General features: G+C 35.2%; 1 protein-coding gene across 1 annotated transcript in view; it reads left to right on the plus strand.

Annotated features, from left to right (window-relative positions):
• Positions 1–26,109, plus strand: part of LOC106878932 (phosphatidylinositol-3-phosphatase SAC1) — a 55,306-nt gene that overhangs the window by 26,476 nt on the left and 2,721 nt on the right. Inside the window, exons 6-16 of the mRNA XM_014928297.2 lie at positions 713–806; positions 2,310–2,497; positions 3,315–3,401; positions 4,845–4,913; positions 9,028–9,107; positions 12,796–12,894; positions 14,953–15,091; positions 15,562–15,631; positions 17,177–17,249; positions 17,501–17,594; positions 20,034–20,135. Of these exons, the coding sequence (XP_014783783.1) occupies positions 713–806; positions 2,310–2,497; positions 3,315–3,401; positions 4,845–4,913; positions 9,028–9,107; positions 12,796–12,894; positions 14,953–15,091; positions 15,562–15,631; positions 17,177–17,249; positions 17,501–17,594; positions 20,034–20,135 (1,095 nt within the window). The remainder of the gene's footprint in view (positions 1–712; positions 807–2,309; positions 2,498–3,314; positions 3,402–4,844; positions 4,914–9,027; positions 9,108–12,795; positions 12,895–14,952; positions 15,092–15,561; positions 15,632–17,176; positions 17,250–17,500; positions 17,595–20,033; positions 20,136–26,109) is intronic.

Here is a 26,109-nt window from a genome sequence, read left to right on the forward strand (position 1 = left end):
AACTTTCATAACCTGATCTAACAGCTTGATGCCTCTGTAATTATTTGTATCTAAAGCGTCACCTTTACCTTTGTAGCAGTTGACTATGATGCTGCTACACCAGTCATTGGGTATGACTCCTTCGTGTATCACCTGGTTCGTAATACGGGTGACTAGGCTATAGCCAACACTGCCAGATATTTTGAGCATTTCTGCAGTGATTCCTGATGGGCCGGGGGCTTTCCCGGTCTTCATACTCTTAATTGCTTTATCTACCCCGGTACTATCAACTCGGATAGCTGGTCCCTCTATTGGGTCGACATACGGCAGGCTCTCTTCCTCCCATTCATTTCCATTCATTCAAAAGAAATAAGACTTTTTCTCCTGTGTGTATTTGAAAACTTTTAAAACATTTTCAAATTTATGCGTACCAGAAATATAGTTTATTAACTGTAGAGTAAGCAAATTCATCATCATCATCTTCATAATCATCAATGATAACAAATTGTGTGAAAAAGTAAAATCATTGTATAAATTCATGAGTGTTAATAATCAGTGACCATCCTAATTTTATTTTTTTGTATTGCTGAGAACCTTTGATCCATTTTTCTTGTTTCAGTTTTTCTTGAGTTACTTTGCTCTATTCTTTCATTTCATTCACTTTTACTCCTCAATTTTCACTTTAAGGCTGTGATGAGTTTTGATTGTCATCTATTCTATATTTATGTAACAGGGTGATCCACAATTTATTTGGAATGGTCATATCACCAGAGAGTTAGCCCAACAACCAGAACTTGGAAAATTTTGTCTACCAGTAGTTCATGGATGTATCTTTTTACCAAATTTTTATTTTTGTATTTATTGTTTTGAAACTACTTTTATTCATAATTTGAGTTAAATGTAATTTTTGAACACTGAACTGTTGTAGGAGACAGGAACAAAACTGAAAATCTTAAGAATGGTACCACTAACTAACAATTTATCTTGACCAATTGTTATAGGAGAAAGTGTATAGTTGATTGAGCCAATAGGAATTATTACTGGTATTTATTTTATCTAGAAGACAAAGTCACTCTAGTAGGAATTGAAGTCATAACTGTGAAGTAAACTAGTTGCTATAAATCAGTGGTTTTTAACCAGGTTCAATATGACCCTTGGGGATCCATATAAGATTTTGTCGTTAAAATTTATGCACAATAAACTGGTCATATTTCTGCAATGCACAATAATTAAACATTTTTTAATACTATTCTTAATAATTTTCAATCCTAAAATTATAATAGTTTTTAGACATCAAATGGCTATGAAGGTCCCACCCACTGAGTAAAATAAGGATCAAAGGGGTCTATAGGCAAAAAATGGTTGAGAACTACTGGGATGGATAATCATTTCCAGCTCTTTGCTATTTCTGCCATCATTTAATCCTAATATCAACATCAGAAAAAACCTCCAATCTTTGTTGTTACATACAACATTAGTCGTGGCTGGAAAACTTTCTTATCACCAAGCACTTCACAGCATGAACTGGATGCATTTTACTGCACCACCATAACTAGAGTTTAAATTACTGCCTTCCTACACGACTTGCTTTCATTATGGCTGAAAGCTACATCTCTCCATGATGCTACCAAAGAGGTGCAATGTCAAGACGAACATGACTTCTTTTAAGTTTCCATATACTTAATTCACTCAAAAGGATGTGGTTAGTTTAGGACTATAGTAGAAGACACTTTTGCTCATGGTGATGTGTTGTGGGATTGAACCTGAAAACAAGTGGTTGTGAACCTCTTAACATTACCATTCTTGTGTCTATAGCCATCCCCTGTGACCGTTAGAGCAAAAACAGATGTTTGTTTTTAAGTTGTAATGCGAAAAAGACATTATGCATTGTAGATGTCACTTTCAAGAGAATATACTCTGACAAAGAGCTTTTCTAAATTCAAGGAAGTAATGTGAAAATGCATTAGTATATTGCTTTACAATATCCAATTTGTGTAAATTTGATTTCCATTTTATATAATCTACCTGTGGGCTTAAGACTTTGAATCAATAATGTACAGTTTCAAATTCAACCACATGTATTGCATTAATTTTAGGTAGAGCACCTTTCACTCTTAAAGTTAGTCATTTTTGTTTTCCATGAGGTATGGATGCCAACACATAATCATTAGTACTAAGAAGAAGCCAACTATTCTGTTAACACTTGGTTATTTTGCATCTGAAACAATCCAGCTCATACTAACATGACTTCATGTTCATAAAAGAATCACTTTTAATAATAATTACATTTTCTAGCGTCGTTTATACTTTTTCCTTGACATTTTCATCAGTTGTATCTATACGCTCTTGTACAGTCAACAATAAGGCCATAGACTATATTTTAATTTCCAGAAGATCAGTTTACAGAGCTGGTACTAGATTTTATATGCGAGGCTTAGATTCAGAGGGACAGGCAGCTAATTTTGTGGAAACTGAACAAATGCTTCTCCATGATGGCCATAAATGTTCTTTGGTGCAGGTAAATATTTTTTTATATCTCAAATTACCAATTAAACGTTTGTTTTTTTTTTGTACATTACAAGCAATTTTATTCCATTTTTATAACTTAGCAAAAATTGATGACTTGCTATTTTCAATGGAAAGAAAAGCATTTTAAAAAATTTCATTAAGTTTCTCTGTTTTGTAAGGTTTAAGGGAGTAGAAACAGAAAAGGAATTTTGAAGGAATGGGTTATCTTTATAATATTAAACTAACTTTGAAAATTATAAACCTGCAATTTTAGATTGGTAAAGAGAGGGAGCAATGAGAGTAATGTTCCATATTTTATAGGATTTTCTAACTCAAGTAATCTTATTTACTCACTTCTGATTTTCAAATATACTAAGTACTAGCATTGTTTCTGATTATTGTTCAGTTTCTATGCTTCAGTTTAAGTGAATCTTTGACAATTCTTTGCTTTTTGTCACTTTGCTAGCAGTAAGAAAAATCATCTTATGTCTTACCCAAGTCTACTTTCAACTAAGCCTATGCCCTATAGCTAACTTCTATACTTGCTATGGAGCATAGGTTAGGCCAAATAGAGGAGCTAAAAGTTTTTAAACCAGTCTAATTTCTATTTTTTAATAATTTAACATTTAGATATCATTTAAACTCAAGTTCTTTACTTGCTGAGTAAAAAATTATATGGTCTTGAGCTCTATATTTTAGGATATCTATAGCAGTTAATCAGAAGTTTAAAAAATATATTTCTAATGAAATTAATTTTTGCATGACTGGAGCAATAATCTAAATGATAGAAATATGTAAATTATCTTTTTTTAATTTCTTATTTACAGAGTCGTGGTTCAATACCATTGTACTGGTCACAGCGACCCAATCTTAAATATAAACCAACACCCGTTATCAGCAGTACAGCTAATCACGTAAGTCTTTACAATTTTAATTGTCTGAAATATAATTATCATCTCATTAGAAAGACATTTTTCATTCATTCGTTCATCCTTGTCACTAATTCTAAGATAAGGAAGTTTTAAAGCCCCGACCGGCTCCCGTTTCAGTGGCACGCAAAAAGAACCCACTGCACTCTCATAGTGGTTGGTGTTAGGAAGGCATCCAGCTGTAGAAACATTACCAGGTTAGATTGAAGCCTGGTCCTGCCTCCTGACATCCAGTCCCCAGACAAACCGTCCAACCCATGCCAGCATGGAAAACAGACGTTATACGATAATGATGATGATGAGAGTAGCTGGAAAGATGATGAAGATGGTGGTGATGAGGTGCCATACTGAAGTTCAAGGCACAAGTTGCTGTAAAAGTATAAGAGCGAATGTGGAAAGTGGATTGGAGGAGAGGGTAGGTAATTTCATAAGAGTGTGAATTTAGGGTGACAGACGGTTATAAATGGGGTAAAAGTGAATAGAGTGAGTGATGAACAAGGGTGGAGGTGTGATTGAAGGGAAATACTGGTATGGAGAGGGATGAGGTGAAATAGATAGAAGTGGCTTGGGTAAGAAGAGATGACAAGTGGAAGCACTGGGAGGAAGGGATGTAGCAGTGTCATAAAACTGTAGATAAATGAAAAAGTAGGGAGATGATGTACAGAAGCAGGATGAGGAGATGTACAATGACAGAGATGGATGTTAGCGGTACATTAAGGTGACTACAGTGAGTGGGGGGAAATGGTGAGGTATTAATGTCAGATGTGAGTGGGTGTTGAGAATGATAGCTGATATGAGGTGTTAAAGATGAGATATGACAGACCTAAGATGTAACTCAGAGGGGAGAGAGAAATAACTGAAGGCATAGAAAGAGGGTTGTCTGTGGAAAATAGGTATGAAGGGATAAGAATTAGGGATGGATGTTAATAAAATGTGGTTTCTGGGGGGAAGTTTTGAAATATGTGCCAATTCTACCCTCAAATGATTACAACAGCTGAGAAGTACCATAGTTAGAAGAGTGTTGGAAAAATGAAATGTGGGCAATGCTTGATGGTGGCAGATTGGGTTTGGGTCCCAACATATACAAACATAAACATAATGGTTTTAGGACATCACTTTCACTGTGACAGATGGGTTTTATCAAGCATAGCAAATCAACTATCGTCTCTTCTCTGAGGCACAACTACTTTGTCCTGTAGTATGAATGCAATAGAAAGGGTTTATGAACTCTATAGAATACTGTATTATGATTGTAAAATTAGTGTCTATACTTCTGAATTATGCTAGTATGATGGGCAGTCTCACATAGTGTTATGTGATGTGCAATATCTAAAGCCTGACTCAGATTAAAAAGATTTTTTTTACTTTCTGTTACACTTCACAAAAATGTGTATTACAATTTTATGACTAAATTTTCTTTTCTTGCAGATGGATGCCTTTAATCGACACTTTGATGCTCAGATTTATTCCTATGGGAAACAAGTGCTTATCAATTTGGTATGACACTATGGAATCAATTTAATCTTGATATTAACCACACCTAACTAAATGAATAATATATACTAAGTGATAAGGTATTGTTGTTAATAGTATAATTTTGTTATTAGATAAATTAATGTTTATAATTTAATTAAATAGTTAAAAACAACCAAATTGAACAAGGATTTTCTTCTAATTTGAAGAGACTGATTGCAATGTAGATATGATAGAGAACTTTTCAGATGTCAGCCAGTCTGATTGATCAAGGAAAAATATAACATTTTAGAGGTTCTGGTTTGGTATTAATTATGATGTAGCAAGTTATAATAAACCTTTATCAGCAATTCCCCATATCCTTGATTTTGCAGCTTCATTGAGTGGTTGCAATGTCTTTTCGAAGATAGATTTAATTAGAGCATACAATCAAATTCCTGTTGAAGAGAGTGATATACCAAAAACTGCAATTACAACTCCATTTGGGTTGTATGAATTCCTTCGTATGCCTTTCAGATTGAGGAACACAGCAAATACTTTTCAGAGATTCATCGACGAAGTAACAAGAGATTTACCTTTTGTATTTGCTTATATAGACGATATTCTCATTGCTAGTCCATCAAAAGAAGTTCATGAAAATCACTTAATACAAATTTTCGAAAGACTGACTAAATATGATATATTGATAAATCCATCAGTATGTTTTCAGTGAATGCACTATATCTTTTTTAGGTCATCTCATTGATAGAGATGGAATTCGTCCACTGCCTGACAAAGTTGAAACTATTAACAAATTTCCAGTAACAAATTCTTTATGAAAGCTTCGAGAATTTTTAGGATTCATTAATTTTTACAGATGATTCATTCCACATTGCACAGGAAGTCTATTTCCTTTAACTGAATTATTAAAGAATAGGAAAAAGAAAAATGAAGCTATAACTTTAAAAGCTAGATAATGACAGGCTTTTCATTGCATAAAAGAAAAACTTTGTTAGCAACACTCTTAAACCATCTAGTTCCTGAAGCAAAATTATTGTTGGTAGTTGATGCTTCCGATGTTGGAATCGGTGGAGCTTTACAACAATTTCATTGTGGTTCGTGGCAACCATTATCCTTCTTTCCAAAGAAATTCAAGGCACCAAAAACGAAATACAGCGTTTACGCAGCCTGAGTTAAGATTTATGAATGGTGATAAATACTTATGATTAAGTTATCGAGTAGAATTCAGAATCACGTTGGGGTCACCAATTTATAACGGTTTTGACTTGGAAGAGATAATAAATATAATTATTTCTTGAGTAGGAAACTATGGTGATAAATCTGTCACTTATAACTTAATTATAAGTATTTATCACCATGCATAAATCCTAGCTCAGACTACATAAACTCTGTGGTGAGTTATACACATCAAGATGCTGAACGTGCATGTATGTTGAAGATAATAAAGCTCACTCTTTTTCACCGCTATAATAACAGTTTCATAGTTACAGAAATAAATTTCATAAACAGGTTGAAGAAAATGAAGAAAAAAAAAATTATTTACTAAATTAGTTTATTTACGTACATTTAATATTTACAGTACATTTTTATAGGTCAAAAGAAGACTGTCAGAGATTTACAACATAAAATTTATATTAACTAATTCTTCTGTAACTAAGCTACTAGAGTTTTAAACAACAATTCAAAATAGCCTTGTTGGATTAGATAAAAGACTTGGCATGACAATGACCAATATCTCAAGAAAGTGAGTGTCATAGAATCGAGTGACAACCAATGAACACTGATTAATTTCCCAGAAATCAGGATTTTTATAACTGCTCATACCTGAATTCTAAGACCCGTATTTCGTAAAGATTTCTCTTTGACGCAAGTTAGAATTCAAATATGGGCAGTAATTTTAACCAATGGGAAACTAACAATTATACCTATTCGGCCAACATGACCATGACGTCATATTACTACCGATAAATGTTTATGATAACTTGCTACAATGGAAATAGGAGATTAATTATACTCTTGGGAGAGAAAAATCCATATTAGCCCTGATCATGCTCACCTATGATTGAAAGTATTCCTGCTTTAACCTGCGCATCTTTTCCTTGGGACAGTGGCCCCAAGACCATTTAATCCACTTTGTCATTTTTTTTTAAAGACACTAGGATGCAATGTGAGGAAGATTTACCTGCTATGTATGACAGGTCAAGCAACAATAGGAACTTCCTCATCAGTTTTATAATAGAGAAGTTGATTTGTAATATGACTAATGCTTGGGTTATTTATGCAAAATATGACAGCCATTGTTTTCACAGCAATCAATATTCTGAAAGAAAAACACCTTTGAAAGAAAGCAGGAGATTTCAATGATTAGTGTAAAACCATTGTATCTGTAATGCAGAAGACATAAGATTCCTCATGTGAATATAATCTTCTGTAACATTAATTTCAGGAAGGTTACAAGCTAATTGTTTTCATATGACTTGAGGAAGACTGCTAGATAAATTAGGATTGTCCTAGATCAAGAACAAAATAAAAATTATTACCACCATTGCTCTTTGTGAAGAACTGAGCTTTATAATAAATTTTGTTATAGAAGATGAAAAATGACTTTGTAATGATCGACTGACATGCATTATGAGCAAGTGGTTAATCTGTTTTGTGAGAAAGCAAACTTATAAAGGAAAGGTGGGTGCTTCTGTTGAATAACCTATTATGGATCAAGCTAATCAAGCTAGCCAACAGTGAAGAATACATTAGTGGAACAGTAACTATTAAAAATTACTGGGAAATGTAGAAGAATTGGAAGAAGAGAGTAAATCAAAAGTAGAATAGGATTTAGCCAATATTTAAAAATTTGAGGATGAGGGACATGAAATGTTTCAATTTATAAGATACCATGTGGAAATTTGAGAGGATCAATGATAAAGAAAGCATTCATTTTGTTACAAGTAAATGGATGAGAAATTGTGCATGCTTTGATAAGCCAAAGAGGAGAACACTTGTAAGGCAATAGAACAGGCAAGAAAATAATGACTTTTCTATTACAGTTTGGTAGTTGGATAAATGCCAATTATGAGAAGTTAAGAGTATACAGAGGGTTATTTTTAGAAAATATTTTGCTATCTTGTGAAATTTTTTTTATATTTCCTGATTAGATTGGAATAGAGAAATCTGTTATGCTGGGTAATTTTTTTGTGGTAGATGAGAGGAAATATGTTGGATATACAACACTAACTTTGAATAAAGTTTGATCTTTGGTCAATTAAACACAATTAGCTTAAAGGCTGTGATTGACATTTATAAGATAATCAGCAGATTAATGATAAAAATGGTTAATGTATGTATCATGAAAAGTGTTGTGGATTAATTGTAGAAGATACATGCATTAAAGAGCAGTAAAGTCATGAGCAAAATGGCTGCATCAGTCTGTATCTCACACTGATATCACAGACCTGAGACACCTGGAAAGGTAATCTAATGCATACTTTCAAATACAGCTAGGTAATGTCTATATAAAAGTCTCTTGATAAGATTTTAAAGTGATCCAGAAGTGCTGAGTGATCCTAGTGGAGGGAATCTTTAAAAAAGAAAATGGAAAAAGTAATGAGGTCTGATTTCAGATTAGTGAAACTCACAAAAGAGATGATGCTGGGCCACAAAAGGCAAGATGCTTTTCTAGAGAAGATTTGTCCAGCCTATTCAATTGTGGATAAAACAGATGTATGTAGTGACAGTGTCTATTGTTGTTTAAACTACAATGGGAAATTATCAAATTAGTTCTTCTGTTCAGGTGGATTGTTAATTCAAATATCCTACAATGCTAATATTTTCTTTCTTCAACTCTAGAAAAATTATCCTAAATATTACATTTCCTTATTATAACTTAATAAGAACAAAAACTTTATGAAATGATAAAATATATAATAAAAATTTAACCACATGTATTTTGAAATCTCATGATTAATATTTATCCAAATATTAATTATCAGATTCTCATTGTTGTGCATATTAGTAATAAGTTCTGCAGAATAAAGTTACTATAGCTTTTTGTCTTAGCTTACTCCTCTAGAGAAACATAGCCAACATGTATGATTAGAGTAAAATGTGATATTTATTTAATGTAATCTTTTCAATATTTTAGATTGATCATAAAAAACCTGAGGGTTACTTGGAAAAGGCCTTTGCTCAGATGATAGTAAATGCTGCAAACAAAGATATCAGGTTGTAAAATTACATCTCTTCCAAACTAAAATAACTGAATATTTAAGACATTTTGTCATTTTCTTTTACACTTTGATATTGAAGAACATAAAGTAGATAATGCTTATCATATAACTGAATGAAATTTATTCATGCTATAAGACAATTGATAGGCTTGTGTTATTTTCTGGTTGCTACCTAGACCATCATGTAGCTTTTGTATTCATGAACATTTCACAGTTACTATTGTTGTATTCCCTATCAATGTTCAACTTTACAACATCAAATATCCTTTCAAGGTAACTACACATTCTTCATTTAGTTGGATTTTGTCTTTCAGAGACAAAAAATACTTCAGCCTTGAACATCAGATTATCCTATACAAAGCATAATATATGCTAGATTAGAATATTGCTGTACATTTGGGATAATATATCCTCCAAACACACTGTAGATTACAACCCCTCAAAAATTTAGAGATAATCAAGCTTTAACTCCTCATATTTCATAATCCACTATTAAGATGTGCCCTTCCTCCTATTTTTCTAATGTCCTTAAAATCATTTCTACTCCTCTCCACCTAGTGACTGAAACATATATGATACACCCATTTGTGCTGCTCCTGTCTCCACCACCTCCACTGTGTTTTGTCCTTCTCAGAATTCATCTTTTAAATTGAAAATTCCTCACACTAATCTCATTCAGTTATGCTTACACCTCAGTCTAGAATGGCATAAAAAGGCTATGGGCACTACCCCTTTTCCTCAGAACAATTAATAAAAAAGGTAAATGAACATACTTATTTCTTTTCATGTGACACAAGAGTCTTTTTGCAAGGAGAGAGTGTGAGGCAATAAAATTAACTTTAGTCTCTTATAGGTATCTATTTTATCAAGTCTAGAGAGAGTGTACTGAACATGTATGTGGCTCTCTACTGCTTGTGCTGTCTCCTCCATAATATATATGAACATACTAGTTTTTCCAATTTCATATTTGTAAATAAATTTTGTTTCAGTTTCTAGTGTAAGATTTTAAGAGTACATTATGAACTAAAAAGCTGGTTCTCAATATTGATTATCAGTCTTTCTAGGCTTTGATAAATAAAGCCATTTTGAATTAGTATGCAACACCTATGCTATTCAAATATGTTGAGTTTGTGGTAACCACTAAGTATTCATCAGCTAATTCAGTATTACATTGAGAGCTAATGATGGTTAACCCAAAACCCTTTTCAGTTGCAAGAGAAACATTAGATCAAGATTTTAAAATTGCATTTTTTTTTTTAACCAGATGGAATTAGTTTGTACCTGTAACAGTCAAAGCCCTCCAACACTGGTGAAATAGTTGCAGTTTGTGTTCAGCTTGAACAGCTGTAAGTCAACAACTGTAAAAAGACATGGCAGAAAAAGAATTTCAGAGAGTTGACTTTCTGGGGATAAAAGATTGGATATAATGGTTAGTGTGTGTCTGAGGAGACAGTATAAGTGTATTGAGTGGTCTCGGGTGAGGGAAGCATGCAGCTAGCTAATTCTGAGAAGCAATTATCTTTGAAGCAATGATAGGAAAAACAGTAGTATTCTCTTTTTTGCTTCTTAAATGGCTTGGTGGAGGCAGGCCAGAGTCATGATTCTTTGCAGAGCTTCCGTTACTTCAAAATTAGGTCTGGATGAGGAAAAAATTTAAACAGTTAGAAAGATATTGGCTGATCTATATATGAGTTCAGAAGTTTAAACAGAGAACAGATTAGTTTGGGGCAAAAATGGAAATGGCTATTGGCCAGATGATAGTGTAGAAATAATTCAAGAAAATAAATGGAATTTTTGTACTTTGTAACATTGTTCAATTTACTGTATGAAGTAGCTGCATCACAAAGAATAGTTTTGATAGGCACACCTCATTACAAAATATTTAGTTTTCAAGCTTTACTCACAAGAAAATCATCAGTAGAGCTATGCACAGCATATATGTTCTCATTTTTTCCTTCTTACTGCTGCATATTCTGGCCAAGAGGGTTTAATCCTGCTTGATTCTATCTGCAGTTTTTTTTATATCTCAGCAACTAAAACTACTAAATTTGTTATCCACCTTACTTCCAACTCCACATTGTACATGTAGCAAACATCCTCCTTTTGAGCTTCCTTTTAATTATCATCACCTGCTAAACAACTGCTTCTGACAATATGCATATCCATCACCTTGTAAAACTACTTCTACCATATTTACTATCCTCAGTCATTATTATCATCATCATCGTCATCGTTATTTAACGTCCGCTTTCCATGCTGGCATGGGTTGGATGGTTTGACCAAGGACTGGTGAGCCAGAAGGCTGCACCAGGCTCAATCTGATCTGGCAAAGTTTCTACAGCTGGATGCCCTGGAAAACTTCTACAATTACTTACTTTCTGTGGGTATTCATCTTAAGATATGGAAATATGCAATTAAGTACCCTAAAGGTAGCTTTAACTTTTCAAACCACAAATCCAATATTTCTAAACTTTATGGGAATAATCAATTCTTACACTGTCTGGAATTTCTGTCTTTCTTTAGAAATTATCAATACAAGTTACTTATAACCTGGTTCACTAGATAAATTACCGAAACCTTAAAAGTATTTTATTTCAATGGGTCACTATTACAGAAAATATCCATGAATTTTAGTTAATATTATCTGTGTTAGACAGATGTAAACTCCATAACTTTGTATACAGTAAGTTCATGAATGGTGAAAAGGAATCAGCCAGACCAGTTTCAATCTTAGACACATATAGACAATATTTTATTTCATATATTATCCTCAAGCATACTAGGATACCATCTAAGCAAATAGATATTGGATAACAAATTAAAAAAAAAAAAGAAACAAAAAGCAGCTCCTACCAAGTCTACAAACACACATGCACACTGTACACCTAGCAAACTTTACAAGATTTCTGTTCACATATGTAATGAATTTCTGCATGAAGTATCTTCGTTATTACATATGGATAGAATAGCCTATCTTGTGTACAAACAGGTGGTTCTGAAGGCTGCCACTCTATAATTCTATCCTTCTATATGTTCCCTTCCAAAATACATTAATCACCAAGCACCCATGCATTAGCCAACCTCATTTACCTGTATGAACAAAGCTACCACACAATCTCTCTCTCTCTCTCTCTCTCTCTCTCTAGCTTGACAAAGTGACTGCTTTTGACAGTATTCCTGCTGTCATCTTCAAATATTGTACACATGTTGACTGCTGATAGGCAGGCCTTCATTCAACAGTCTGTTACACTTCCTAACATGTCTTTTCTTAAGCTACATTTTCTACTCTTCTGAATTAACAATCTGTAGGCGATAAGACTTTCCTCATTTTATCAGCTTTACTGCCAGACCCTATACTGCATGCTTTCCCTAATTTTTCCTTCTCAGAATTACAATCCCTTGGAATGTTCTCTCTCAGCTTAAAGTTTTCCTACTAACAGCAAATTGCATGAGTTCAAGCTGAACATCAGTCTCCAACTTCACCAGTGTGGGAGAAGCTACAAGTATTATGGGATCTACCTTTTTCCTTGTGCTAAATAGTAACATTCTTCCACCAGACATACACACCTCTACACATATATACTTATAATTTCATATGTAACAGCACAAAATATAGTAAATTAATTTTGCAGATGAGGATTTATATACACATTTTAAAGTAAAGATTTTATTAACTTTTGCAGGTATGAAGCATATGATTTTCATCACGAATGTCGAAATATGCGATGGGAGAGGCTTTCAATTCTAATAGATTTGGTACGTGAAGAAAGAAAAGAATTAGGGTGAGTATTCCTTTTATCTCTCGTCAGTGTAATATAATTTCAATTTTTTTGTACATTTGAAATTATTTTTGTGCCACATTTCTCCTCATCGTCATCATCATCATTTAACATCCTCCTTTCATGCTGACATGGGTTGGATGGTTTAACAAGAGCTGACCAAGCAGGAACCTGTGCCATGCTTCTGAATGTGTTTTGGCACGGTGTTTACAGCTGGATGCCCTTCCTAACACCAACCACTCTGTAGAGTGGGCTGAGTGTTTTTTTATGTGGCATGTCATTTTTGGCATGGTTTTATACTTGGATGCCTTTCTGAATGCCTACCACTTTACAGTGTGGACTGAGTGCTTTTTAAGTGGCACCTGCACTGGCTTTGCAAGATAAAGAATCTTTGAGAGGGGAGAGGGCATTGGAGTAGGTGATCTCGTGTCAGATGATGAAAAATAGAGTTTGACAGAGAGGCAGAAACAGATATTTTGCTGTAGAGGAGGTTCATGGTTACCCAGCCAGAGAGAGGGAGAGAAAGAGACCAAGAGTTAACAAGAATAAGGGTAGAAACAGGTTTTTTGCTGTAGAGGAGATACATGATTACTCAGCCAGAGGGGAGAGCAAGGGAAAGTGAGAGCGAGCAGGTGAGGGATGGCAGCAAGTGCCAGGGTATACTTGCAAGGAACGAGGACCAGGGCATAGATGGAATGGTAGAGTAAGGAAGAGGGAGATGAATTGTGGCAGGGTATCGCTAAGGAGTCGGGAGTGGGAGAATGCAGTGACTGGAAAGAATCTGGGTATATACAGGGGGAGGAGATGGAAGGAAGTGGTGATGCAGTGAGCAGGGTAATGAGGACTGGGTTTGGGAGTCGGGGTGGGGACCACTGTGACTAGTAAGAATCTAGGTATATAGAGGGGGGTTGCACCAATACAGGGAGCAGGGTAGCAAGGACTGAATTGAGAAGGAAGAGAAGAGAAACACTTTGGGAAGGGAAGGAGTGTGGATTAGGGCGGAGTGAAAAAGGCAAATTTCAAAATTGGTAACCAAGAATCGATATGTTGTTGGGAATTAGGGTTAAAAGAAAGGTGTATAAAGAACTTTGTGGTTAAAAATTTTTTTCAGGCTCCACAATGCAGTTGGAAATTTTTTAAATCGCTATTTTTGGTCAAATTTTGGAGTTCATCATCATTTAATGTCCGTTTTCCATGCTGACAAGGGTTGGACAGTTTGACTAGGGTCTGGAAAGCCAGCGGCCACACCAGGCTCCAATCTGCTCTGGCAATGTTTCTACAGCTGGATGCCCTTCCTAACGCCAACCACTCCAAGACTGTAGTGGGTGCTTTTTACGTGCCACCAGCACAGGAGCCAGTCAGGCAGGCCTGGCATCGATCATGTTTGGATAGTGCTTTTTACGTGCCACCAGTACGGGAGCCAGTCATGGATTATAAGTCGTAAGGAAAACATATTTCTATGTAGCAGAATGCTAAACAGTGATTATAGTATCCTTAAGAGGTTACATACCAAGTTTCAATTTCAGTTGACTAATATCTTGGTTTTGTTCAATATGTATCCCATGTAAAAAATAGCTACATAAAAAAATGAAGTGGGATCTCTGACAGAAAGAGAACTAGGGTTACAGGCTTCATAGATACCTACTCAAAGTAAGTAGTATGAACATCCATTAAATAAAGTTCACAAACTGTACAAATGGATCTCCAGAAGTAGATAATTTCATTAAATCTAAGTGATCTAATCAGTGTTAGATGTGGTTTTAATGCTAATATAGTAACTAGAGTAAGAAACATAAAAATTTAGGACTATGTTGTCATTATTGGTTATGAAAAATGTATCTTTATGTAAGTTAGAATATACAAATGTGACGTTAGATTGAAATAAGACATGACACTTGAATGCAGAAAATCTACGTAACTTGAAAATAAATGAGTTTGAACCATTTGCTGTTAAAAATGAAGTTAAAAATATAGGTTTCAAATGACAAATTATTAAATGTTTATCACTCAACATTTGTTTTATTCTTTTAATGTATAATGGAGAAACTTATATATTTATAGCTTTTTCTCTTCATCGCGAGATGGCATTACCTTAACACAACAGAATGGTGTCTTCCGGACAAACTGCATTGATTGCCTAGATCGTACCAATGTTGTACAAAGTATGATAGCCAAAGAGTCATTACAAGATCAGTTATTTGTAAGTATGCAAATTTCATTCATTTTGTCTTTAAGCAAGTATACAAATGTCTTCAATTTTCTTAAAAACATTTCATTCATGTTGAAGAATGAAATTAAATATACAAGCCCAATTGACAGGATGTTAAAACTATCCATCCTTCATGCACCAAGAACACTGGATAGGAAATTCTTTATTAAATTACTCTCTTACCTCATTACATAATATTAACGAAATCATTCCCTTGCAACATGAAATAAGAAGAAAAGTTGCTAGAATAAGGGATTAGAGATTTATTATTACCATTGATTACAAAGATTTTATCTCTTTTTAGGAAATGTGATACTTGTGCACATGACAAAGTTGGTGTTAATTATAACCATCCTCAAGCATCATTTGATATTAGTCTACACAGTTAACGCTTTTAGCTTGTTGTATATTTTTTTGCCACTGCTATGTTCTTTTACATTTTATGCACTTTATATTTATAGTATCTTCAGGTTTTACCCCCAGGAAAAGATGTAATGGATTCTCAAAACTTTTCATACATCTTTAAAAATGGTGAGTAGATTTTATAATTAAATATCTTGTATTTTGGATTAACATTTTCTTAGAGATAATATAGTTAAAAAAATTTCATTTTATATAGGTGCAGGAGTGGCTGTGTGGTAAGAAGTTTGCTTCCGAATCACGTAGTTCTGAGTTCAGTCCCACTGCATGGCACCTTGGACAAATATCTTCTACTATAGCCCTAGGGCCAACCGAAGCCTTGTGAGTAGATTTGGTAGGCAGAAACTGAAAGAAGCCCGTCGTATATATATATCTGTATGTAACATGTGTGGAAAATAGACTCCATCAACTGCCGGGGGTGGGGGCAAGCTAGAGGTAGTAGACAGCTTCCTGTATCTAGGTGACAAGGTTATTAGTGGAAGTGGTTGTTCCAAGAGCATAACTATGATTAGGCTGGGCAAAGTTCAGAGAGCTCCTACCCCTTCTAGCAACAAAGAGCCTTTCTCTCAGAGTGAAAGGCAGATTGTTTGATGCTTGTGTTTGAACAGCTATGCTGCATGGCAGTGAAACATGGACTATAATAGCCAAGAACATGTGTAGGCTTGAGAGAAATGAAGCCAGTATGCTTCGCTGGATGTGCAATGTCAGTGTGCATGTTCAACAGAGTGTAAGCATCTTGAGAGAAAAGTTAGGCATAAGAGGAATCAGATGTGGTGTGCAAGAGAGATGACTGTGCTGGTATGGTCATGTGATGCATATGGATGAGGACAGCTGTGTAAAGAAGTGCCGATCTCTAACTGTGGAGGGAACCTGTGGTAGAGGTAGACCCAGGAAGACATGGGATGAGGTGGTGAAGCATGACTTTCGAACTTTGAACCTCACAAAGGCAATGACTTGTGACTGTGACCTTTGGCTATGTGCTCTGCTTAAGAGGATCCGTCAAGCCAAGTGCACCCATGCTGGTGGCACGTAAAAAAATCAATCTTTGAATGTTGGGCTTCACGGAGGCAAAGTGGCTGAGTACCTTTTGAGTGTTGGGCCTCATGGAGGCATAGTGACTGAGTACCTTTTGAGCATTGGGCCTGTTGGAGGCAAATTGGCTGAGTTCCTTTCAAGTGTTGGGCCTCACAGAGGCGGGGTGACTGAGTTCCTTTCTAATGGGCCTCATGGAGGTGAAGTGGCTGAGTTCCTTTCAAGCATTGGGCCTCATGGACGCAAAGTGTCTGAGCTCCTTTCGAATGTTGGGCTCCACAGAGGCAATGACCAAGACCTTTTGCATTATGTCGTGCTTGAGAAGATCCATCAAGCCAAGCAAAATCGGAGTCGTGGCAGATACCGGTGTCACACAACTGGCACCTGTGCCAGTGGCATGTAGAAGCACCCATTACATTCTCAAAATGGTTGGCATTAGGAAGAGCACCCAACCACAGAAAACTATGTCAAATCAGACTGGAGCCTGGCACAGCCTTCCAGTGTGCCAGCCCAGTCAAACTGTCCAACCCATACCAGCATGGGCAATGGACGTTAAATGATGATGATAACTTTTTGAATGAGAAGTGCATATTAATTAAGTTTTGATATAATTTCTTATTTTAGTGTGGGCTGACAATGCAGATATTTTATCAAAGCAGTATGCTAGCACAGGTGCATTAAAAACAGACTTTACTCGGTATGTAAAATTCAGTTCTTCTATTATCCAAACTAACTATTCCTTAATATGTTCACTATAAATATTTTTAACACACTTACCACATTCACTACTCACACTTGATTTCTATAGACTAAGTATGATGATATGACCAACTATTTTTCTAAGTTTTCTTTTACCATATACTTATTCAAACTCCTGATCAATACTTTCTATTACTTTTATTTAAACTGATCTTATTGCGATTTATTTTATATTTTATTTATTACTAGGACTGGTAAACGAACTAAATATGGCTTAATGATGGATGGTTTAAATTCACTAATCCGTTATTTCAAAAACAATTTTAAAGATGGATTCCGACAGGTAATTAATAATCTTTTATTAAAGTACTAAATATAGTACTGTAGTTTATTTGAAGCACTATTGTTTAAGTCTAGGATTAGTTGTACTGAAACCCACATCTTCTCTAGACATGACAGGAAATGTAGTAAGAATAAATGGATGGAGAAATTCAAAAAATCGCTTTGGTTCTATGGTGTGCATGTGTGTGTATGTTAAAGCTTGTTTTTATTTCAAGTTATATATCAAAACAATTTAACACTATACTGAAGGATTCCACACTACTTTTTAGTTGAGTACATATAACTTTTGCAAGGAAAAGGTTGATAGTAACTTTGAAGCTTTGGTTTTTGTTTGCATTCATCAGACTGATGAAGGCAAACAAGCCAAAACTTCAAAGTCACTGTAAAACTTCCCCTGAAAAGCGTGTATATGTGTGTGTTTGGGTTTGTGTATGTGTAAATATATATGTAACTACACACAACTGTTGGTGATTTCTTTCTTTCTTTGAACTTTTCCCTTTCTCCATTCCAACAAAGAGCAATCCTCAAAACATTAAAGACTCTCTCTTTTTACTGAGCTTCAAACTAATGCATTCCTTGTGCATGACCTTTTGTTGTCTGTTACTCTTATTTTTATTGTTTATTTATTTTGAAATGACTCTGTGTGTGTGTGTGGCTCTAGTAAGAAGTTTGCTTCTCAACTACATGGTTCTGGATTCAGTCAGCTGCGTGTCTTCTATTATAGCCCTATTGTAAGTGGATTTGGTAGGCAAAAACTAAGAAAAAACAGTTGTGTGTATGTGTGTGTCTCCTTGACTTGACACCACATGATAGTTGTAAGTGGGTATACAAATGGTATACATTGACTCAGGTGTAGCAGGCAGCCGGGGACCTGAAAGATGGCGATCCACGCCCGGTCGGGACAAAGCCAGAGGAAACTCTGGTGGAAGTCCAAAGCGCCTCTGACGTACAAATCGATCGTCGGAACCGGGTGTAGGGGCAAAAGACCAATCGAGCCGTCTAGTAGCTGGTTCCCTCCGAAGTTTCCCTCAGGATAGCTGGCGCCAGCGGGAGAACAACACACAATTCCGTCCGGTAAAGCGAACGACTGGAGGCCTCGGGGACGTTGACGGCCTCGATCTACTCTCGAACTCGGAACGGGCGAAATGGGCCGCTCCTCTCCTGATCGGAGGCGGCTGTTACGAATTGTCTTTTGCGATTCTTGCGACGAATGCACGGTGCCAAGTGGGCCGCTTTTGGTAAGCAGAACTGGTGATGTGGGATGAACCAAACGTCCGGCTATGGTGCCCTACGCTTCACCCATTAGATCCCCGAAAGGGTGTTGGTCAATATAGACAGCAGGACGGTGGCCACGGAAGTCGGAATCCGCTCAGGAGTGTGTAACAACTTACCTGCCGAATCGACCGGCCCCGAAAATGGATGGCACTGGAGTGAGCGACCGATGCCCGACTTGAAAACCAGTGGGGCTTGATGACATGTAGGGTATCCAGCCATAGAAAAATCTACTTCAAATAGACACTGTCTCACTAATGCAAGTACGGAAAAATGGACATTAAATAATAATGGTGATGTGTGTGTGTGTGTATACATGCACACACACACACACATTTACTCTAATTAGTTTCAGCCCGTTAGTTGTGGCCCTGCTGGGGTACTATTATTACCTTTCCTGCAACCCTCCTTTCTTTCTATATGATGATTTTTGGTGAATGATGTAACTGAATATTACTGCTCTTATTTGCTTTCTTGCCTTAAGTTTGCAGTTAGATACATGGAATGGATACAGATCCATTCCATGTATATCTCACAGGTGAATATTAAAGAGTTGTGGGCCTTCAAATGCTAAGCTGTTGCAGTATATAATGCTAACTTTTGATGAGGAAGGTAGGACCCTTGGCCACTTTAGCAAATGGCATAGCTCTCTATGCTAGAGTTTTGTGCCGTCCCTTCAAGGGTCTGCCATCAATATATCACTGCATATATTTCTCATCTTTCCTTCAGGGAATAGAGTCTTTCTTCTTTCAGCCTCTCCTCAACTATTGTACTGAGCAATCTTCTTGGTGTAGCAGCATTGAATTGCTACAAATTCCTTTATGTATTCAGTGTTTTTTTGTGTTTCTTTTTTGTTCTAACACAGAACATAAAAAACACCTACCACAGCCTGTTAAATGGTTGGCTTTAGGAAGGGAACCCAGCCTTAGAAACTATACCACAAGAGACAGTTGGAATCTGGACAGCTCCCTGCTAGCTAGCACATGTTGAATGCCTAGCAGCTGAAACATTGCTGCCAGTATAACCAGTTTTTTATCATTCTGTAGAGATCATTACCCTTGAGAGTTTCTATCATTCTAACACCTTCCGTTCTTGTGTCTTGGGGAAATTTTCCATTCTTTATGCATTAAAATTTTTAATAATTGTAATATTTACTTTTAAATTTCAGGATTCTATTGATTTATTTCTTGGAAATTATCTTGTTGAAGAACAAGAAGGTATTACAAGACCCTCTCCTTTAGTGAATGATCGAGATTGGAAATTCTATGCAGTAAGTTTGTTTTTTTTGTTTTTTTTTAAATCACTGATTTTTTTCATCTCAAATCATCATACAAGCAGGGTTGTCATTTTCAGTCTTCCATGAAAAACATTACTGATCGTGGGGAAATATTATCTTGCCTGTAAACAGGTGAGGGTTGACAATAAGTAGGGCATCCCACTGTAGAAACACTGTTTCAACAAATCCCGCTTGAGCCTTGCAAGCACAGAAAAGTAGCTGTTAATTGATGATGATGATTATAGATATTCTTTCAGTTTCCATCTATCAAATCCACTTGCAAAGCTTTGATCAGCCTCAGGCTATAGTAGACACCTACCTAAGGTACCACACGGTGGGACTGAACCCAAGGCCATGTAGTTGGGAAGCAAGCTTATTAACCATACAGCCAAGTCTGTGCTTAATTTATTTGTTGATGCAGGCACAGTTCATTTCTTAACATGGTTAGGGCCTCAGTCCCACTATATGAACATCGTTGGTTGGTGTTCTATACTATAGCTGCATATATAATACTAACTTTCCTATAATATTCCAAAATATTGAAGAAGGAGTTTTAAATAGATTTATTATACTTGCTATATGAAATGAATTGAAAAAGCTTTCACGTATCTGAGACAAAACGAAAGAGTAGATTCAAATGTGACCTTTGAACTTTATCCCTGTAAAGCCAGTGTTAAGGCTTGTATTATCTAGAAAATCAGTTTGATTTTGATGTGACTGTACTTAAATAAGTTTACCCTTAATTTTGCTATTCAGTTTCTACAGTGTTACATGCATAGTCATGATGATGGAGAACAAAGAATTTATTTAAATCTGGATTTTTTATTATTAATATTTTTCATATAGTTTTCAGGTTTTATTTTGAGCAGTCGACGCTTAGGTTTTGGGAAAAAAAATAACTTTAATTAAAAGTTTCTTTTTTAAATCATAATCTTAATAAACTCAAATGCAGCATTTTAAATTTCCAGAAAGTAAAAAAATAAAATTTAAACCAATCCATCATGTTTTGTATGCAAGTTTGAAGGACATGAATTGTGTTGTCATTCTGCATGCATGTATCGTTAATATCTATTTATATATAGAATTTCTGTCTAGATGAAAATAAAAACAGTGTTTTATTGCTACAAGTGTAAGCTTTATTTATTTTTTTTTTTTTGATCACTTCATATCAACAATTATGAGCAAAAATTAGCTAATTTTTTAAACTGTATTTAGTTAAATATTGACTCAGGTTGTTTCTTGTTTTACTTAATAATTCAAAAGTAGAATGTAAAACTGAAACGGAAGTGGCAAAACAACAAAATGTACTTAGTTTCTGTTTATACACTGCCATGTACATAATTAGTGCATACGTGCTGACACAAAAACATATACATGTTAAAGTTTCACCTGTATTTTGGTGTGTTCCAGGCATGACCGTTCAGTGTGTATACTGTTTAATATATATCAAAAAAAGTTTTTTTAATTAACAGCCTAATTACAACAATGTTTAAATCAGTTTTCAATGGAATTTTATCATCATTGTCATGCATCTACTGTCTATGCTGGCATGGGTTGTCAGGTCATTGCTGATCTCCTAGATGGATTGGAGGACTAGATCTCACTCATAAGTTTCATTTTTGGCTTGGTTTCTATGTTTGGATGTCCATCCTATCGCTAACCACTTTACAGAGTGTGTTGGGTGCATTTTTCACAGTATCAGCATCAGAAAAGTTGTCATGTCGTTGACAAGACTAAAAGGATTACTCAACCTCACACTTAATTAACGAAGTGCAGCAGGTGCTTATTTCTGAAAAACATAGTGATATTTCTAAACCCCATAACTAACTTCTGTTTTGAAAAGAAAGGAAAAAGAAAGTGTGATCTGATTATAGGCATGGCTGTGTTGTAAGACGGTTGCTTCCCAATCACATGGTCCTGAATTCATAGCACCTTGGGCAAGTGTCTTCTTCTATAACCTTGGGCCGACCAAAACCTTGTGAATGGATATGGTACACGTAAACTGAAAGAAACCTGTCATCATCATCATCATCATCATCTTCATCGTTGTCGTTTAACATCCGCTTTCCATGCTGGCATGAGTTGGACGGTTTTACTAATCTGGCAAAGTTTCTACAGCTGGATGCCCTTCCTCACACCAACCACTCCGAGAGTGTAGTGGGTGCTTTTTATGTGCCACCGGGACAAAGGTCAGTCAGGCGGTACTGGCATTGACCACGTCATATATGTTCTTTTATTCTTTTACTGGTTTCAGTCATTTAACTGCGGCCATGCTGGAGTATCACCTTTAGTCAAAGAAATCAACCCCAGGACTTAGTCTTTGTAAGCCTAATACTTATTCTATCGGTCTCTTTTGCTGAACCACTAAGTTACAGGAAGTAAATGTACCAACATCGGTTGTTTAGCGATGGTGGGGAGACAAACACAGATACACAAACATACATATATATTTATGTATGCGACAGGCTTCTTTCAGTTTCTATCTACCAAATCAATTCACAAGGCTTTGGTCGGCCTGAGGCTATAGCAGAAGACTCTTCCCCAAGGTGCCACGCAGTGGGACTGAACCCAGAACCATCTTGCCACAGCTATGCCTGTACCTATGTGTATATTATATGTGTGTCTTTGTGCCTGTGCTTGCCCCACCACCACTGCTTGACACCAACTGTCACTGGTGTGTTTATGTCCCCATGACTTAGCAGTTCAGCAAAAAGTGCCCAATAGAATAAATACAAGGCTTATAAAGCAAATAAGTAGTGGAGTTGATGCATTTGACTAAAATTTCTTCAAGGCACTGCCCCAGCATGGCCACAGTCTAATGACTAAAACAAGTGAAAGGTAAAAGATATAAAGGCTAGAACTGACTGAACCTACATCTTGTAATTTTCTTCTTAGCAGAACGATTATATCTGGAGAAATATAATTTTGATTCTGTTTAAATAGAAAGGTGGAATGTAATCCAATAATAATAATAATATCCTGGAAAAGGGGTATATTAAAAGTTAAAGGATGTTTGGTTAAATTATAAAAGTGTATTAAACAAAATACTTCAAGATATGTTGAGAAGAAAAATATTCAGTTTCTTTTTCTGTATATAGAAAAAGCAAATTTTAGATGTCAGTTTTATCATACTACAACAAAACATCTTCAAGTGTAATTAGGCAGACATCTATAACCAGCTTTCATAATGGAACCTGGTATATCTTATACAAATAAACCTAGAGTTTTTAATTTGTCAAATATAGGATTATATGCTTTGTTCATTTAAATTTTAAGCCCTTCTTTAGTATATATTTAAGAGGAAACAACTCATCCATTTCAAGGTTCATAAATCCATAGTTTTGAGTTCTGGAAATTAATCAATGCTTCCATCTTAAGTTAGATTAGGCATATTTGGTTTTATATACTGCACAGCTAGTTTTGGTTAATTATATACTTGCATTAGTATACATCAGGAGGTATAAATTAAAGTTTGGTAAGATTTATGTTTTCAGAGTTTTCCAGAAATAGTTTAACAAAGTTTGTCATCAAAGTATGTATCCGGATTCTATAAATCTCAAGATTATCTGGAAAGTATCATGAGATTTTTTTTTTATACTGAAAGAAATTACTTCTAAGAAGAAAATAATTTTTATCTATCAGGGTTGCTGAGCCAAGTTTTGTTCTTTCAGAAAGTAGTGTCTGTCTAAAAAGTCACTTGTTATCATAAATTTAATTTGACCTTTCCAGTTGATGTAATCTTTTAGTGAAGGAATCAAAGAATGCATAACAAATTGCACCCTCACATCTGACTTTAGGAGAATTAGTTTAAATGTTTGTATGTGTATGTTAATGTGTTTATGTTTATATACTTGCCACAATCATTGCAACCTTTTAGTATCTATTTTTAAGCCATGGATAACTTGTTACTATCCTTGTCTCCACACTGTCACTCTTGCCTTCTTTTTCATACTCTTTTCACTTGGATACTTGTCCTTGCCTTATTCTTCTCTCATATTTTCCTTCTACTACACATTCTTTATACTTATATACTTAGTGCTATCACAAACATTTGTGTTTGGAGGTGGGGAGTTCTCTCTAGCAAAGGATTTTACTCAACACATCAGTACTATTATCTCACCACAGCTTATATTAACTTACATAAATTTGTGACCTCAGCCAATGACAATCCTCCTTTATCAGTGTTAAATTTGGTGCCTCACTAGATCCCTGTCCATATTCCCCAGTTGATGATGCTCTGCTCAGTTGCTCTGAATGGCTCTGATTGTTCATTGGTGATAGTCATGATGACCTTTATCCAGGTTGACCCAACAAGGAAGATGGCTGCTACTAACTAGAAACTGTCTGAGACATTTAGAATTATCCACCAGTTAAAATCATCATCAATAAGGTGGCAGAATCATTAGCATGCCAAGCAAAATGCTAAGTGACATTTTGTCTGTCTTTATGTTCTCAGTTCAAATTCCGCCAAGGTCGACTTTGCTTTTCTTCCTTTCAGGGTCGATGAAATAAGTACCAGTTACATACTAATACTTATTAGTAACTTATTATTATCATTATTATTGTTCTATTTATTTAGCCAAAGGAAAGCTATGCCCTGGTACTTTGCAGGCCTTCCTAGACAAGTAAGATCAATTGTCAGGGATGATTGCATATTGTTCAGTTTGAAATTTTGTTGGTCAATATTTGTAATGAAAGGAAAGGAAAGTATTATAAAATGTATTATCTTGAGAGGAAAGTTTCTCAAAGTATTTATTGTAGTGTTTGAGATAATAAGAGAGGACAAGTGAGTGCTTTAGGTCATCTTGAGAAGATATAATTTGAAGCTTGATAATTTAAAGTAGTAATAGAATGTTCAGAGAAAGAGGAAACAAGGCGTCTGTAAGCTGTAGCATACCAGTGAGTGAGGCTACACAGTCAGTTTGGTTGACCTTTTCTTAAATGTTGGTGTATCTAATAACTCTCATCATCTCAATAAATATTGGTCGACACATTAATGTGGACTTTATTTGATTTTGAGATTAAGTGTTTTCTGGTCTTGAAGAGGAAACTTAGTATTTAATAAATTTCTACATTTGTAGTGATCAAGAAAGATCATCAAATGATGAGTTGCTTAACATTTGTAGTAACTTTAAGGTTTTAGATGTACATTTTGGATGAGTCCAGAGGTGTGTAATTGGAAGACTGCCCCATATATAGTGATTGTTTGTATTTATATATTTGTTTAGACAGAGGAGAGATATGTTCTGTTAACAGGAACTTGGAATACTAGGTTGTAATGTCCCCATCGGAAAATGTTTTTGAAGTTTATGTTCATTGAAGCAATGAAAACCTGGCAAATAAGATTCTTCTCCTTTATTTCTTGTTTTAAGCAGTTCAAGCACTGCAATATCCTTTTCTTTAGCAAAAAATCTTTACCTTGTAATTTTTCAATTCTCTCAGTTCACCTCTCTAAAAACTGCTATTATTTCACAAAACAAATATCTCTTGTAATGAATGCAAGATTAGGTACTACTATTGCCGTTTAACATATAGCAATGTCAATCAGATACAGATAAGTAGATTTAACCCTTTAGAACTTAAATTGGTCATATATTTGCTTTATCCTGAAAATGACCAGATTCAGCTTCTCACACTTACCCTACAACATCATTCTAAAAATAAGTAATCATACCATTGAAATCTTGAAGATCTGAGATAATGCATGAATAATTCAAAACTGTGTAAATAAATAAAAATTATACTGGACAGAGTAATCTGAATACTGAAGGGTTAAGAAACAGTTCATCTAATTTCTTTCATATAATCTTTTGTTTTTTAAATGTTTAATTGCAATGAAAATGGTATGGTACTAATGTGCATAGCTACGTCTTAGAATTTTGATTCTTTTAACCTTAATTCACCTGTCATCTTTGTAGAATGGTGTAGAACAAGTACTAATGTAGACTGATTTAATGGACAATATGAA

This window comes from Octopus bimaculoides, chromosome 1 (assembly GCF_001194135.2).
Source record: "Octopus bimaculoides isolate UCB-OBI-ISO-001 chromosome 1, ASM119413v2, whole genome shotgun sequence".
Classification (NCBI taxonomy): domain Eukaryota; kingdom Metazoa; phylum Mollusca; class Cephalopoda; order Octopoda; family Octopodidae; genus Octopus; species Octopus bimaculoides.